This window comes from Hyperoodon ampullatus (genome assembly GCF_949752795.1).
Source record: "Hyperoodon ampullatus genome assembly, chromosome: 8".
NCBI classification, from domain to species: domain Eukaryota; kingdom Metazoa; phylum Chordata; class Mammalia; order Artiodactyla; family Ziphiidae; genus Hyperoodon; species Hyperoodon ampullatus.
The window spans coordinates 35557172-35575073 of record NC_136921.1 but is presented as its reverse complement, the minus strand read 5'-3'; the positions used below and the strand labels follow the sequence as shown (position 1 = coordinate 35575073).

Here is a 17902-nt window from a genome sequence, read left to right as displayed (position 1 = left end):
CATTTACTAAGTGCCTTGCTAAGCACTAGAAACACAGTGATATGTGAAACAAATTTCCTACTTTAAAAGACAAAATCAGGCAAGGTAGCAAAATAAAGACTTTTATACCTACACCAGCTTTTCATTAAAAAAACTCATCTTTAATTATGATACAACTATTACTACTACTATTTATAATAATAGTGGTAAACATTTGATAAACACCTCAGGAAAAATGTTGGGTTCTTCTCATTGCTTTTAATCCTACTAACAATGTTTTATTTCTGTTTTACAGGACGAGGCAACTGAAGTCAAGATATTAAGTAACTTGCTTAAATTTAAAACAGGCAGTAAGTGACAGGACCTGATTTTAAACAAAATACAAGTGATTCCACAGGCCAGGCTCCATGCTTCAGATTCTAGTAATGGAAATGATTTTTAATGATTTTTTAAGGGATAATACTTAGAGGAATGAGCACTGGTGCAGAAGAATACTTATTTTTTGTGAGATTCAATGTTTTGTGAGGTACTTTGGTTGAGGTACCTCTCAACTACAAACTTAACTTTAATATGTGGAGTGTCTGTTTACAGTGAATACACAGAATATAAGAATTCAAAGGGCAGGAATTTCAATACCAATGTTCTAAACTGGGCACCATGAGGAAGAAAAAAAAAACAACAGAATAATAACATTTAAAGTACTTAAGAATTCCTTAGAAGAAAAAAGTTTCATAAATAATGTATCAAATACATAATGTTTTATCAAATGATTAATAAATGCAAGGCATTCATAAATATTAGCCAAATAAAATAATTAGAAAAATAAGCCATAAAATATTAGTAATGCTATCAATTATAATAGTTTCACCTACTTTATAAAATGCATTACCAGCAATTACTTATTAAACACCTCTGTACTCAATTTAATTAATTCAAATAAGTTATTCAAGAGACATTTAAATTTATTTTCCTCTAAATACTCTTCAAGTATTATTTCAGAGGACTTTAAAAAATACTTAAAATTTCCCAAACTATCATTTTCCACTTACCAAATTGTAAATTCCTAAAAGTAGTGCTTCAATGCAACCATTACTCTGTCTGTCTCGGCTAACTGTAAGCCGTAAATAAACCCACATCAATTCTGGCAAGAACTGCAGTGTGAACCTCTTAAGTCGAACTTCAGAGCTACGGTAGAGCTCAAACAGCTGGTGGCAGACAGGCTCCAGGAGCTAAGAAGAAAATAAAGTGCATCAGTTATTTCCATTCTTTTGGCTGTAACTGTAATTTTTTTTTTAGGCACATATGCTTGTATAATATTTTTTAAATAAATTCTCAACATTAATTTTTGCTTATTCTGAATCAATGCAACCAAAACCTCAATCTCTATTTATACTCAGAGACTACACATTAAACTGATCAATCCAGTAACTGCAAGAAGTACTTTGTGCCCAGATAATAACAACATATCTTTCAATACACTGTACTATTAAACTTATTAGATAATTAGTTCTTTAACCAATGTACTACTTTATATTGAGTTTCCTTTTCTGTTATTACCAACCCTTACTATCCTCCATTTTTAAAAGTTTCTATTAGAAGAAAATAATTTCAAATAATCTTGTTGGAAATAAACTTTAAATCTCAACTTAAGACTATGATTTAAACAAATTATATACCACTCAGTAGATAACGGGACTTGGCAATACATAATATTTGGACATCCAAAATGCTAGTTAATATTTTAAATACATACAAGTAAAACAGATTACTTCTCTGTTTTAAGACTGACAAATTCTACTAATTATATTTATTGGAAAGATTTTGAAAAGGAGGAAGTATACAGAAATAGCTTTTCCAATTTTTAACTGGATAATTTTTCATATGATATCATACAATATGACTTATAAGGAAATTCATAATCTTAAAAACTGAAGAAAATGAGCAGTTTAAACAAACCTCCCCTTTTCCCCTAAACTTGTACTGCTAATTTAGACTGGTTTTGTTAGAATAACTGCAGACTACACAAAACTGGCTATGATTTTAAAATGCAGATAAAACACTGAGAGGAAACTATAAAAAAATTTAACACTAGCTTTTTTTGTTTTGTTTTTTAAAAATTTTTATTGGAGTATAGTTGATTTACAATGTTGTGTTAATTTCAGGTGTACAACACAGTGAATCAGCTATACATATACATATAACCACTCTTTTTAGATTCTTTTTCAAATAGGTCATTACAGAGTATTGAGTAGAGTTCCCTGTGCTATTCAGTAGGTCTTTATTAGTTATCTACTTTATATATAATAGTGTAACACTAGCTTTTAAAAAAAAAGAACGATTCAGTAATTTATATGCTTACTTCTATTCTGAATGATTACAATAATATATATATACACTTGTATATCTGCTTGAATGTAGTTATATATGTCTGTAATAATCTAACACTCCAGAATAAAGTCATTACTTTCAAAATTGTAAATTAAAAGTCAACAAATCCTATGTTGCTTGTACAGTTAATATACTTAGATGACTTAAGCTTAGCTCTTAACAAACAACTCTAAAGCTAAAAAAATTTACACACCTAGTCTAGTAACTACTAAGCTCTTTATATGAAATCACTCTCATAGGATATAAAATATTAAAAAACGTTCCAACTCTCCCCTTACACTGAAGTCTAGACCAGTCAGACAATTTGCCCAAGGTTACAGAAATTAGTAGCGGAGAAAGACACCAGAATTCAGAACTTCTGACACCAAGCTGATGTTATCACTATACCGCATTTCTTATACCAGGATGGAAGTGGAGGAGGAGGTGAGCGTTGTTTAATTACAAATAGTGTAGTCCATGTAGTGCTAATAACGAAGTAATAAACTTTTGAAAATGGTCAACTGCTGGCAACTTTGTAAAGTACTGACAACAATATTCAGCTCCTTAGGACAATTAAACATTGTTTCTCTCATAAATTTATGTTTTAAAAATATATGTCCACGTTTCAAATCTACTTTCCTCTTTAGTAGAAGACTCTAAAATTGCCTTCTCTAGATTTCACTGGCCATGGTACAATTACAGTTTGTCTATGTCATAAAGACCTTATTTTCCTTCCTCAGCAGCAAGTACACTGGCATGTAGAGACTATATTTTAATAAGCATTGCAAAGAAATACAGAGTTACCAAAATTATTACTCTGCTTTTTTTTAAAAGGAGGGAGGAGTGGCTGGCAATCCAGTAAATTTTCATCAACTCCACTGCAAAATAAGACTGTTAAAAACTTGCCAATGTGCTCTGTTAAAATCTTTAATTCTAAGCATATGTTATCATGCCATCGTGTTCTCAATTTCTCAGTATCAGAAATGACCTCCCCTAACTGGTGCTATCACCCACAGCAAAAGGTGTTAAAAATCACTATCTTCTCGTTAAATAAAAGCTTAAGAAAAATTTACACCTTCCCCAAACTTAGCAAATAGTTTTGACATGATAATTACTAAGAGGCATGCCATATGATGAACGCATTGAGAGCAGTTTGGGTGGAATAATGGAGACTGAACCCAAATATGAGTGGGTTAAAGAAAAAATATGAGGTGAGGAAATGGGCACAAGTAGACAGAGACTATGAATAAGCAATACTTTATAAAGTTCATTGGGAAGAAGGACAGAAAAATGGGGTAGATAATAAAATAGGAGGCAAATCAAAGAAGGTTTTTAAAACAATAGAATATGGTTGTTTATCATATTCCTCTCATCAGAAAGGAAAAAAAAAATCAGTGACAGGGACTTCCCTGGTGGCACAGTGGTTAAGAATCCACCTGCCAATGCAGAGGACATGGGTTCGAGCCCTGGTCCGGGAAGATCCCACGTGCCACAGAGCAGCTAAGCCTGGGGGCCACAACTACTGAGCCTGCACTCTAGAGCCTGTGAGCCACAACTACTGAGCCCGCGTGCCACAACTACTGAAGCCCGCACGCCTAGAGCCCATGCTCCACAACAAGAGAAGCCACCGCAATGAGAAGCCTGTGCACAACAATAAAGAGTAGCCCCTGCTCGCCACAACTAGAGAAAGCCCTCACGCAGCAATGAAGACCCAACGTAGCCAAAAATAAATAAATAAAATAACTTAATTTAAAAAAAAAAACACTGCTGTTTTAAGAAAAAAGAAATCAGTGACAGAGGAAAGGGAGGGGATAACTGCAGTAGCAATCTTTGAGGTAGTTAGAGAAGATGGGATCCAGGCCTAAGTGGAAGAGATGGCCTTTGATACAACCTGAGACACTTCATCCACCGAACAGCAGAAACGGCAGGAGAGTGTGGGTAGAGATGCTGGTAGAGTGGTAGATTTGAATGGGAGAATAGAGTTTCCAACTATTTTCTTCTTTTATAATGACACAGAAGGCAAACTGAAAATGAGGAGGAAGGGCAGTAAGTGTGAGGAAAGAGAAGGTATAAAACGAACACTGGGACAGTGTACCAATGAAATATTATGTGCTCATTTATGATTTTTAGTCCTGCATTTAAATGGAAAAAGTCAACAAAATTGTGTTTTTTCCAGGTATGTTCAGCCGCTCAGGTACAGGCATGAAGTGGATGGCTGGGTTTTATCCAGTGTTGAGATTTTGCCCAAAGAATATGACCTAAGGGAATGAGAGGCAAAGGAGCTCAGAATGTTTGCAAGGGAATGACTGTAATGATGGATCAAGAAAATTTAGCTAAGAAAAGAGGCAAGTGAGACATTTGAAGGAAGTGAGACATTTGAAGGGAGGCAAAAGGACAATCAAATCGTAAAAAAGCAAGAGGGTTAATGGTCTCCTTGAAGTGGAAGAAATGCTAGAGTGACTAAGGGATCTGGAAGGAGGGAAAGGAGAAAAATAAAGCAACATGTTGGTCTAGAGATTAAAACTTGAGCTGTAGTACAGGTTGGCCATGATATGTAATATTAAACTTCTTTGGGAATTCCCTTGCGGTCCAGTGGTTAGGACTCAGCGCTTTCACTGCCGTAGGCCAGGTTCGATCCTGGGTTGGGGAACTAAGATCTCCCAAGCCGTGCAACGTGGCACGGCCAAAAAACAAAACAAAACAAAACAACAAAAAAAGAACTTCTAGGAAATATACTTTCTTAAGAACTTTCATGGTATTTAAGGCAAATTTGTTTCTTATTAAGTAAATAATACATTTATGTTTCAGAATATAACAAAATCAGGACTAAAAGGGTTCTCCTTCTAGAACTGAAGTCCAGAATTGCTTTGAGATTCTACGGAACTTAACACTCTGTTTTTCTGAAGTATGAATGCATGGTTAGAATCTTATGACCTGACAGGAGAAAGGATGGACAGACAGACCTGTTCTAGTAACTGGTTGATTATAATGACTGCTGGGTCTTAAGCTTGAGTCTCGCAAGTTGTAATTTTTCTATTTCTAGCCTTGACAAAGTCTCACACATTAGTATTATGAAGTATGACAATATAAAGTGAGTTAATTCTTATAATATCAATATCACAGCTTCCAAAGCATAAAAGAAAAAAAGGAAGCCAATACATTTTACATACTTGTGAGTCCTAATGAAAATGACAGCATTTTAGAATCTCATTTTGTATTTTACTATTCTTTTTTTTCCCCTGGTGATTCTTTTTTTTTTTTTGGCCGCGTGGCTTGCAGGATCTCACTTCCCCAACCAGAGACCGAACCCGTGCCCTTGGCAGTGAAATCGTGGAGTTCCAACCAGTGGACTGCCAGAGAATTCCATGTATTTCACTATTCTTCTAATCAATATTTATTAAGTGTTCATTATGCACATGATAAAATACTGGATTCTAGGGAATTAACAGATATATATGTTAACAGATATAGAATATACGACCACTGCCCATGAAGAGCTTACAATTTAAAGAGAAAGCATAAAACAAATCCATTTTAATAAGCAAAGCTTAATGTTAAGACAGTGCAAAACAAGGGATACATACATTCATATTCACACAGAATTTTGAAAACTCCTGACCAAGAAGGATATGCATATATGTCCATTACCATACCTAAGTTATAAAACATTCAAAAATACATAGCAAGAGAAAAAGAAGCAAATGAATCCTGCGGTTGCTGCTACAAATAGCAACAGATGCAAGCCCAACTGAGAGCCAATCCAAGTTTAGGAGATAGGAGAGAAAGAGGTCAATAAGCAAGCTTTTAGTGGTAGTACAAAAATGAAGATGCACTTTAAGTTAAGCTGCTGGTTAGAAGATGATTACCTGAACTTCTTCAAACTCACTCCAGTACACAGCAGAGGCACTCTTGGAGGCTGTATCTGGGAAGATAAGAAGCTACTTTCCTGTGTGCTCCTTTCATTTCATTTTAAAGCATACACGAATCCACTGGTGATAAAACTGTATGTCATACTACTGTGTTAATGGAAAGATAATGTGTGTATTTTGCGTAAGTTAACACATAGAGCCAATAGCTGCACTTTTTTTCCCTTCTAGCACAGGCTAAATAATAGGAAACTGTTATTCTAAGTTTACTGATCCTGACTATTTAGGCTTTCTCTGATCATTTTCAAGCTAAACTTACAGCAGCAGCATTTCATGTTACCAGTTTGACTGAATTCACTAATTAGAGTGATTACACATAGCTCTTTACTGTCAATAAAAGGACTGCAAACAATACTTAAAATTAATAAATCTCAATCAGTATATGGTTAAAATTTGGACTCCAGGAAAGGAAACATTCCAGAACAGGAAACAGAGAAAAGTTTCAAATTAAATAAATAATCTACTGAGATGGTGGTCACTCAAATCAAGAATCAAAACATACTGTCCTCAACAGGAACAAATTTAATCAAAACATTTAAAAATATGGAGAGGGAGGTCATGGGGAAAGCCAAAGCAACTATCAGAATGAAAAATAGCAGAAAGAAAGTTTTCCAGTCCCACTGGAAGGATTTTAAAAAAAGAAGGAAAAGTGCACAACTTACATGTATGTGTTTTAGTGCACATATTTCATTATGTACTACATTAAAATTACTTTTCTTATAAACTCTCCTACCTCATTATTCGAATCTTGAATAACTTTATACAGGGCTGGTACCAGTGTTTTTTTCCGATGTAAAGTTGCTGCATAATTGGTGATCTGAGTGTCAGGTAATGCCTAAAAGAAAACATCAAAGGAAACCAAAAGTGAACTTAATATTTGAGAAGTTAGAAACTTTATTTTATATGAGTTCCTCTTGAAAAGATTTATAATTGAGTCAACTAAGAAAAGTAAAAATAATTAATATAATAACCATGAGAGTTAATAAAACAAATTAGTTAGGATGTTATACAATTCTTCTAACTACTCAACAATGAGAAATGATTAGAAATCACACATTACACCAAGATTTGCTGAAATGAGTCACCTTATAATCTAGTCTAAAAAATTAGTGTGCAATATATTCTTTTGTTTTTAATGAGGTGTGCATTTTTTTAAAGTCTTTTTATTGAATTTGGTACAATATTGCTTCAGTTTTGCATTTTGGTTTTTTGGCCGCGAGGCATGTGGGATCTTAGCTCCCCGACCAGGGATCAAACCCACACCCCCTGCACTGGAAGGCGAAGCCTTAACCACTGGACCGCCAGGGATGTCCCTGAGTGTGGGATATATTTCAATTCTTGTATTTTATGTTCACAAAACACTTATTTTCATAGTGTTTATAAATTATATAGTTTTCAATAAAATTAATGAGTGATTTTTTTTAATCACAGGAAATAAAAATATAAGGCACAAATCTCATTTCTGTGCCTTATTAAAGCTTGGATGCTTCCCCTCTTTTATTGAATATATCTTAAAATTTATATATCACCTTATCAATCCATTGATATCAATCCATATCAATTATACTCCAAAGTAGCAAAAACAAGTTTACTAGCTTCATTTTTACGTTACCTTCTAGCCATTATTCACATTAGTGCATTTTTAAAGAGGTGCAGCTACAGAAACAGGTTATTTCATATTTTGCCATTCCTACTTCATAACTTTTGTTTCAGTTTTTCCATGAAAATGTATAACTGAATTACTGATATATAGAATCATATGACACATTCTTATCCTCAATCCAATTTACCTTGAATTCTGATAACCATTCTTCCACAACGCCACGTTCAGATCCCAGCATCTTCTTCTACCTTCTATTCCTCTTTTCTCTCTGAAAGAAAAAGGCACTGAACTTGAGGACAGTGTTACTTACAGAAACTATCAAAGGTAAATGATGTGTGCCTTTCACTAAAAGAGAAACTCATCTAGTGTATATTTTAGATAAGGAAGCTTACTTTTAGACTAGTGTTCAATTAAAACAGAACTGTTTTTAAGAAATAAGTTCTATTTTTAATGATACGTTTGAAATCTATTTTCCTAATGCTTTTCTATTTTCCAATTATACTCCAAAGTAGCAAAAACAAGTTTACTAAGTAAAATCAAACTGCACATTACCCAAGACAAATGCACAGTCTATGCCTAGAACTTTTACTAAATATACAACTGGCACATACAACTGGAAAAAGTTATACATAATAGAACACTGGGACAGATTTTTACAAAGGTAAAAAAATTAGAAATCAAGGGTTATATGTACAGCAAACTGATTATAAACATATATATATATATTATATGAAATAAGGTCTTTGAAGGAGGTAGATTTATATGTTTTCTAAAATGGAAAAACGGCCAGATAGAAAAAGCAAGTTGTACAACAGTATATAAGCTATAATAATTCCACTAAAAATTATATAAATGTGAAAAGGCTGGGAGGAAAAATATATATACTAAACTATTAAGTGTTGGCCTCTGAGGGAAGGATTACTGAGGATATTCTAATTATGTAACTTTGAATTATAAAAAAATATAAAAATTGGTATGTATTATTTTTTAAGTGAGACAAACAACAGAAGGTTTTTGGTTTTAAATTTAAGGCTCAAAAGGTAACCAAAAGAAAAAAGGAATTTTCTGGGCAGGGAGGGAAATGTCTCCAGAGCAACTAAAATGAAAGTTCCTTTATTAAAAAGACATATTTATCAAAAAGACAATATGTGTCATATTCCATAATAAATTTCTATCTAAAAAAAAGAAATCAGATTTTCTAAACCCCTCCCATTCCCTAAATATCCATATATAATGCACTATACCAAGTATTATATAAGCAAGGAGTACAAAAAGGAGTAAGAAATGTCCCTTATTCTCAAGTAGCAAATGCTCTTAAGATGGACTGGTGGATTTATTCAAATAAATTGCAAGAGGAAAAAAGAGACAGCAGATTAAAAGATATGTTAAAAAAAATCAAGAACCAAAGGATGAATCTTATTTGGACTCTGATTCAACAATAAAAAAGAGCATAACACAATTGGAAAAGGTTAAACGTGACTTATTGTATGACTTATTACTTAATACTGGATGATACTAATTCAAGGAATTATTATAGGTTACTTTTTTTTTTTTTTTTTTTTGCGGTACGCGGCCCTCTCACTGCCATGGCCTCTCCCGTTGCGGAGCACAGGCCACAAGACTGAGGAAAAAGAGACTGAATTATACGTCCTCTTTGAGAAGTACTCCAGAAAAGGAGGTAAATACTTTCAATAAATATACTACCATGTAAAGAAGAAAACCACAATTTCATTCTAGTGGTGACAGAAAGGACTTATCTTCCAAAATAAACAAAATAGGAACTTTAAAAAAACCCACAAAACTCCTTTATTTCCACTGCTGAATTTTAATAATGATTGATTTTTGCTTTTTATTTACTGGAAACTTAAAAAGCTACTCTTCCTCTGTACCCCAACTATTACCTCTAATTTTACAAATATCCTTAGCTGTAAATATGAATAGTTGATATTCAATTATTAAATAATTTTAAAAGTTATTATAAATAGTGTATGTCTATTAAAAAAGGAACTTAACCTAACTACCTCCCCCACCCACAAAGATAAACAGAGTTAACCAGCTGGTATGTATTTTTCTTCACATATATGTTTTATGTATATGCATATATGTATATGTGTGTGTATACAGTTTAAATATAGTTGTGTTCATTGTACATAGTATTCTATAATTGCTTTTCCAATTGTCAAAAATATATGAAAGATCTATAGTTCAAGCTCATTCTTTTTAATGGGTGTAATTAATTATAAGTATAATCCCATAATTTATTTAATTATTTACTAATAAACAAATCTGTTTTCAACTTCCTTATATTACAAAAAAATGCTGCAATACACATCCTTGTACGTACTTATGTATTTGTATTGTTATCTTCTGTAGTATAAACTCTAAAACTTGAATTTGAATTTTTAAGGTCACAGGATATAAATATTTTTAATAGCATATGCAAATACAGATAAATTCTCAAGACCATAATCCATCATATAATTTTAAAGAGCATATGATTGTTACATATACAAAATAATTTCTTCCTGCTCTATTTATAAAGTTAATACCTTAGCACTGAAATCTATTTTATTTATTTATTTATTTTTTTGCGGTATGCGGGCCTCTCACTGTTGTGGCCTCTCCCGTTGCGGAGCACAGGCTCCGGACGCGCAGGCTCAGCGGCCATGGCCCACGGGCCCAGCCTCTCCACGGCATGTGGGATCCTCCCGGACCGGGGCACGAACCCGTGTCCGCTGCATCGGCAGGCGGACTCCCAACCACTGCGCCACCAGGGAAGCCCAGCACTGAAATCTAAAAAAAATCTAAATATAAATACCTCAATTTTTCTACATTTGTTAATATGATGTATATGACTTTTAAAACTAGGACAACAAAAATCGGTATCAGAACATTCGAGTGAGTACTAGTTACCAAAACATTCAAAATTTAATACACAAATGCTGTAATGTATTTGAAAGAGACACGGCAAAAAAGATACCACAATATATTTTACTGTACTTTAAAAATCACTCTGCTTGTTTAGTAAAGGCTTGAATCTTCTAAAGTTAAAAACCACATCTATAGTTTACTCTTTAAACAATCTGAAAGTTATTTTAGAATGCAGTATGAGATTAAGATCTAACAATGTTTTCTCCCAATAAACACTGTTTTCTCAGTTGTCCTAATATCTTGTTTCCATGTCTATTTTTTTCTAACTTGAAATGCTATTTTTATCATATACTAACAGTCCCACGTATATTTGGAACTATTTCTGAGCTACTTTTCCCATTAATTTGGTACCGGGACTATAATATTTTAATTACTGTGGCTTTATAATGCACTTTATAATAGTACAAGTCCCATAATAATTCTTTTTCCTAAAAATGTATTTTATTATTATTGCCTGCTTATTCTTCCAGTTGAATATTAGACTTCTAATGATAAGTTTCTTTCCCATACTCCATCCTTATTGGAATTAAATTTACAAATTAATTTCAAGTGACATCTTCACATAATTGAGTTATCCAATACAGAAGCATGGCACTGCTCTTTATTAAAAATCTTCTTTTAGGAATTCCCTGGTGGTCCAGTGGTTAAGACTCCACGCTCCCAATGCAGTGGGCCCGGGTTTGATTCCTGATCAGGGAACTAGATCCCACATACTGCAACTAAAAGATCCTATGTGTTGCAATGAAGACCCGGCATAGCCAAATAAATAAAATTTTTTTAAGAAAAATCTTTTATATGTCTGTATAAATTTTGTGTTTTCTTCATATAGATCAACACGTTCAAATTAAGTTGATTCCTAAGTATAATCTTCTGTGGACAACTGGTTCCAGACCCATTGCAGATACCAAAATCCAACAATACTCAAGTCCCAGAGCTGGCCCTCCCTATCAGCAGATTCAACCAACCATGCATTGTGTAGCACTGCATGTATCGATATTTATTGAAAAGAAATCTGAGTATAAATGTATCTTCACAGTTCAAACCAGTGTTGTTCAAGGGTTAAAAGTTTATATTTTCCTGCTGCGACTGTGATTCTTTTTCATTATTTCAAACTAGCTGTTGTTACACACATAAAAATAAACACTTTCTTAAAAAATCAAAATGAACAAGTTTTTAGATAAATATTTAAAATACTGAAAATGGCTTAAATTAAGATTTCTGTGTTTTAGGAAAAATTTATAAACTAATAAGTTATCTTTTTACTAACTACAATGGATTAGAAGATTTTTTCAATGTTGATTATGTTATAGAAAGGGATAAGAAAAAGCAAGTACAATTAACCAAAAAAGTTTTTCAAATTCTTTACAAAAAACATCAGCACAGCTCTTAAAATAAAAAAGAAAACCAAACATTATTTTTTGAAAGAAACACAAAATTTTTAAATGTGATATATTCTGCATCAGAATCCCTATCTGATATAGGGCCCAGAATATATATTTTGAAAAAGTTTCCCAAGTAATCCTGATGACCACCCTTCAGTTAAAAAAAAAAAAAAGTATCACATCCAGGTTAAATTTCTTATTTTAAATTCCTGTAGGATCTCTCCTATAACCACAAATTTGGCACATCAAATCACTTTACTTTCAACCAATACCATTTTTTAAATGACTGCAAGTTAATTAACTTTAGATAGAAGAACATAGTGGTGTTAATGATAATTATAACCAAAACACTAACATATTTCCCCAATTTTATGATACTAATTTTAAGACAGTAATTTATTAACAAATTTAAGTAGGAAGTAAGACACAATCCTTTATTAAAATGAAACAAAATGTTTAAAGGATAAAAGCATAAGCATATCCATATAATCACATATGACTTTAAAAAATTATCCTTGGGCTTCCCTGCTGGCACAGTGGTTAAGAATCCACCTGCCAATGCAGGGGACCCGGGTTCGATCCCTGGTCCGGGAAGATCCCACATGCTACTGAGCAACTAAGCCCGTGCACCACAACTACTGAGCCTGCATGCCACAACTACTGAGCCCACGTGCCACAACTGTAGCCTGCGCGCCTAGAGCCCGTGCTCCGCAACAAGAGAAGCCACTGCAATGAGAAGTCCGAGCACGGCAACGGAGAGTAGCCCCCACTCCTTGTAACCAGAGAAAGCCCGTGCGCAGCAACGAAGACCCAAGGCAGCCAAAAATAAATAAATAAATAAATAAACAAATTAATTAATTAATTAATTAATTAAAATAAAATTTTTTAAAACCCTTACTTTAAAAAAATAAATAAAATAAAATCTATGGTTGCAAAATGTAACGTGGTCCCTTTCTTATAGCTCATAGTTCTCCCCCACCACAGCTTCCTATGTTCTGGCCATATTCTCAATTCAGTTTCTCTAGAGCTTCATGCACACCTTCACCCCAGGGATTCTGTGTGGGCTGTTCCAGCCTGGAATGCTGTCCTACAATTGCTATTTAAATAACTGGCTCCTTCCAATCCTGTTAATCTCAGCAGGCCTTTCTTGACTTTATCTAAATAGGAGCCCTTTCTCCCTTCTCCAGTATTTTCCATTCAAACAAATATGGTTCATTTCCTTCCTAGGGCTTTGGATTTTATACCTTGTATATTAAACCTTATTACTTATTGTCTATCTTTCCCATCAAGTCACAAATTCCATGAGAACAGGGTCCTTTTCTGTTCTGCTAGCATTTGAGGGCTCACTATGGACTCAATGCTAACAAGTATATTATGGTATCTAGACATATGACAGGTAATTAATGTATATTCGTTGAATCAATGAACCACATAGCTTATATGACCTTGGACAAATCGCTTAAACCCTTTGGGCTTCAGGTCACTACAATGATAAATTACTTTCTAAATCTAAAATCCTATAAATATATTTTAGTACCTTCATTTGGAAAACAGAACAGTACTAGTTACAGAGAAATTTTTTAAATATATGTTTTCTAACTAGAATCAGCATCTTTTAGTATTTAGAAGTAGCTATGAACACAGTTATAAACATACTGCAAGCCCTCTTTCTATTTAAACAGACAATATGGAATTCTGAAAATCATTTCTTCTACTGTGTTACACCCATCCCATCATCTGATGTATAAAGGCTATATTTATTTATTTTATTTGTTTATTTATGTTAACATCTTTATTGGAGTATAACTGTTTTACAATGGTGTGTTAGTTTCTGCTTTAAAACAAAGTGAATCAGCTATACATATACATATATATCCCCATATCTCCTCCCACTTGCGTCTCCCTCCCACCCTCCCTATCCCACCCCTCTAGGTGGTCATAAAGCACCGAGCTGATCTCCCTGTGCTATGCGGCTGCTTCCTGCTAGCTATCTATTTTATATTTGTTAGCATATATAAGTCCATGCCACTCTCTCACTTCACCCCAGCTTACCCTTCCCCCTCCCTATGTCCTCAAGTCCATTCTCTACGTCTGCGTCTTTATTCCTGTCCTGCTCCTAGGTTCTTCAGAACCATTTTTTTTTAGATTCCATATATATGTGTTAGCATACAGTATTTGTTTTTCTTTCTGACTTACTTCACTCTGTATGACAGTCTCTAGGTCCATCCACCTCACTACAAATAACTCAATTTCGTTTCTTTTTATGGCTGAGTAATATTCCACTGTATATATGTGCCACATCTTCTTTATCCATTCATCTGTTGATGGACACTTAGGTTGCTTCCATGTCCTGGCTATTGTACATAGAGCTGCAATGAATATTGTGGTACACGACTCTTTTTGAATTACCGTTTTCTCAGGGTATGTGCCCAGTAGTGGGATTGCTGGGTCGTATGGTAGTTCTATTTTTAGTTTAAAAGCTGTATTTAAAAGCAAAAGTCAAGCTGATATTCTAGCATGCAGATCAATTCAGGCCCATATTGCCTCACTTCCAGAGTATGAAGCAAAATAAAGAAGATATCACAGAAAATGATTATCTTTTTGGTGACCATGGTAATGGCAACCTTTATTAGCAAGCCCTGAATAAAACACAATGAAAAAAATAATAAAGTGCTGGAACATGATCTGAAAGAGGTCAATAACTACTTGCCAGGAAGCAAACTCACAGTACTTGCACAAGTACAGTAAGTTCTCCACTAACAACACTGGTAGAAATTGTGTCTTAGTTGATAGTCAGCACATATATTTTTTTAGGAATTGTCAACTTAGAGAGAAACAGGATATAACAGGCAGTATGGCCTAATGGTTAAAGAGGACAGGCTCTTGCTCTAGACTGCCTGAGTTCAAATTCCACCTCCATGACCTACAAGTTGTGTTTCCTTGGGAAAGTTACTTACCTAACCTGTGGCCTCAAATCCCTCATTTATAAAATGGGGATAATATAAGTACCTATGTCAAAGTTTTTTTTTTAAAGATTAAATAAATTAACACATCAGTGAGCAAAATTATAACTGCTCTCAAGGGTTTCTAATGGACCAAAATTATTGTATAAACAAACCTATACAATTATCAGGGCAACATATGACAGTAAAAAAATGGCTATGTTACTGAAAATTTTCAAACTAGGCCAACAACTATCTAGATATTTCAAGGTATAAGTCAGAAACAAAGCACTTAACATGTGCTATTACTGTATTGTAAATACCAAATTCCCTAAGGAAAAAACTAGAGCTGCACTGTCCAGTTAGTTTTAATTAATTAAAAGAAAAACAAAATTTAAAAATCAATTCCTGGTAATTCCCTGGTGGGCCAGTGGTTAAGACTGCGTTTCCACTGCAGGGGGCCTGGGTTCAATCCCTGGTTGGGGAACTAAGATCCCATAAGCTGTGTGGCACAGCCAAAAAAACTGAAAAAAAAACCCAACTAACATTGTATTAAAAAAAAAAAATCAATTCCTTAGTTGCACTAGCCACATTTCAAGCACTTAGTAGCTACATGTGGCTAGTGTCTCCCATATTGGACAGCACAGATGTAGAATACAGATGTTATCAAAGAAATTCTATGATCAGCACTGATCTAGATGTAGCTAGATAATACAATTATGCTGAGTAAACTCAGTAATTCAAGAGCTGTAAAATTTAGGTAACAAAAAAATTAAAAGTCACAACTATTTTTATTTATTTATTTTTTTTGCAGTACGCGGGCCTCTCATTGCTGTGGCCTCTCCCGTTGTGGAGCACAGGCTCCGGACGCACAGGCTCAGCGGCCATGGCTCACGGGCCCAGCCGCTCCGCGGCATGTGGGATCTTCCCGGACCGGGGCACGAACCTGTGTCCCCTGCATCGGCAGGCGGACTCTCAACCACTGTGCCACCAGGGAAGCCCAGAAGTCACAACTATGAAAAAGGAAACACTTTCAAAAGTAAAATTCAAAGGCAATAATTAAGATGTGACTATTCTCCTAGGTAAAACTCCTTAATATATAGAAGCTACCCACCAAAAATTACCAAAAATTCTAACATGTCTAACTATGGGAACTTCATTCTTTACCTTTTAAAAAGTTAAATTCTATAATTTTACCTCTGTTTTAAGATCAGTGTTCCAATGGAGGAGGTGGCACAGGAATGCGGCAGAGTTCAAGTGTGGAATTCATTTGTTGAGACTTAAATGTTTTCCAACTCTATAAAAAATGAAAACGAAAAACTGTGAAATAGTGAGAGAGAATATCCTCAAGAATGTAATATAAAGGAGAAAGAACAATTCTGAAAAGGCATTTATAATATAGTTTATCTAATTTTTAAAATAATTGGGATTATTTTTAAGTTTTCTATAATAACTAGGCTATACTTATGTACCATTATCAAACCTATTTTAGAAGACATTAGATTTGGAAAAAAGAAGTCTGAGTTTTAGTTTCAAATTTACCATTAAATATCTGTAAAGACTTCGAGTAAGTTAAATATTCTGGAGCCTCACCTGAAAAATCTACAAAAATAAGTACTTTCCAGCCAAAACTTCTATGAATCCAACTTTTGAAACATATTACAGTGATCTCACACACACATACACACACACACATGCAACGATCATTAAAATTTTAATATGTACTATAAAACCAAGCTTAAATAAGTATCAATGGCTACATTATAATTTCGGATAAGTTTCACAGACTGAAAATTTTATCATTTTGAGAAAGAACATAGAAAATGCTGTTACTTGAACTTTTGGCACAAAAAATATTAAAAATTATTTTCAAATTGATAAAAGTATACTTTTCTCATAAAGTAGTAACTAATATCATGTAGTTGCTGACCACATTATACTCTACTTCTTTGATTCAAAACTTATCACAGGGCTTCCCTGGTGGCGCAGTGGTTGAGAGTCCACCTGCCGATGCGGGGGACATGGGTTCGTGCCCCGGTCCGGGAGTATCCCACATGCCGCGGAGCGGCTGGGCCTGTGAGCCACGGCCGCTGAGCCTGCGCGTCCGGAGCCTGTGCTCCGCAACGGGAGAGGCCACAACAGTGAGAGGCCCACATACCACCAAAAAAAAAAAACTTATCACAACTTTAAAAGCTAAAACACAAAAAGAAAATTAGCATTTAAAAATATGTCCATTGACAAAACATTTTTTAATACAAAGAATACTGCAATAATATTCTCTTGGAGTTAAACGACATTATCATTGTAAAGTCTCCCATGTTTTCCAAACTGAAAATGTGTCAGGAGCTCCTACTCCAACCATCTCGTATATACTGGGCTATCGCATGGGATTTTTATTTCATGAGAAGTTCTGCAGTGGGGAAAAAACTTGAAAAGGACTAGCAAGTTTTCTCTGTTAGCCTCTGGAAAGATACACAGGAAATTGGTAACACTCTGGGAAGGGGCAGCTGGTGCCAAGGAGACTGTCTTTTTGTACCTTGGGAATTTGGAACCACCAAGACAATCACCAGATTTTGAAGCAGTGCAGGCAGGCAGACTTGAGAGCTATGCTGGGAAGACTGTCTCTGACAGTCTTTCATGGCTAAGGATACAGATACTAGGCTCTCAACTGAGGAAAAAGCCAAAACAAAACAAGAAAACCCAACAGGGCAAATGACAGGAAAACTGAGCCATTCATGTTCTTTAACCACAACCAAAGTAACCTAGAGATCA

At 34.4% G+C, this 17902-nt stretch overlaps 1 protein-coding gene across 1 annotated transcript in view; it reads right to left on the bottom strand.

Annotated features, from left to right (window-relative positions):
• The window catches only part of HYCC2 (hyccin PI4KA lipid kinase complex subunit 2), a gene marked incomplete at its 3' end in the record, with an annotated part of 61325 nt that overhangs the window by 30982 nt on the left and 12441 nt on the right, over nucleotides 1–17902 (bottom strand). Inside the window, exons 4-8 of the mRNA XM_079710101.1 lie at nucleotides 16328–16427; nucleotides 10425–10668; nucleotides 8063–8143; nucleotides 7006–7107; nucleotides 1029–1208 (exon numbers count right to left, since the gene is read on the bottom strand). Of these exons, the coding sequence (XP_079566227.1) occupies nucleotides 1029–1208; nucleotides 7006–7107; nucleotides 8063–8113 (333 nt within the window). The 5' untranslated portion in view covers nucleotides 8114–8143; nucleotides 10425–10668; nucleotides 16328–16427. The remainder of the gene's footprint in view (nucleotides 1–1028; nucleotides 1209–7005; nucleotides 7108–8062; nucleotides 8144–10424; nucleotides 10669–16327; nucleotides 16428–17902) is intronic.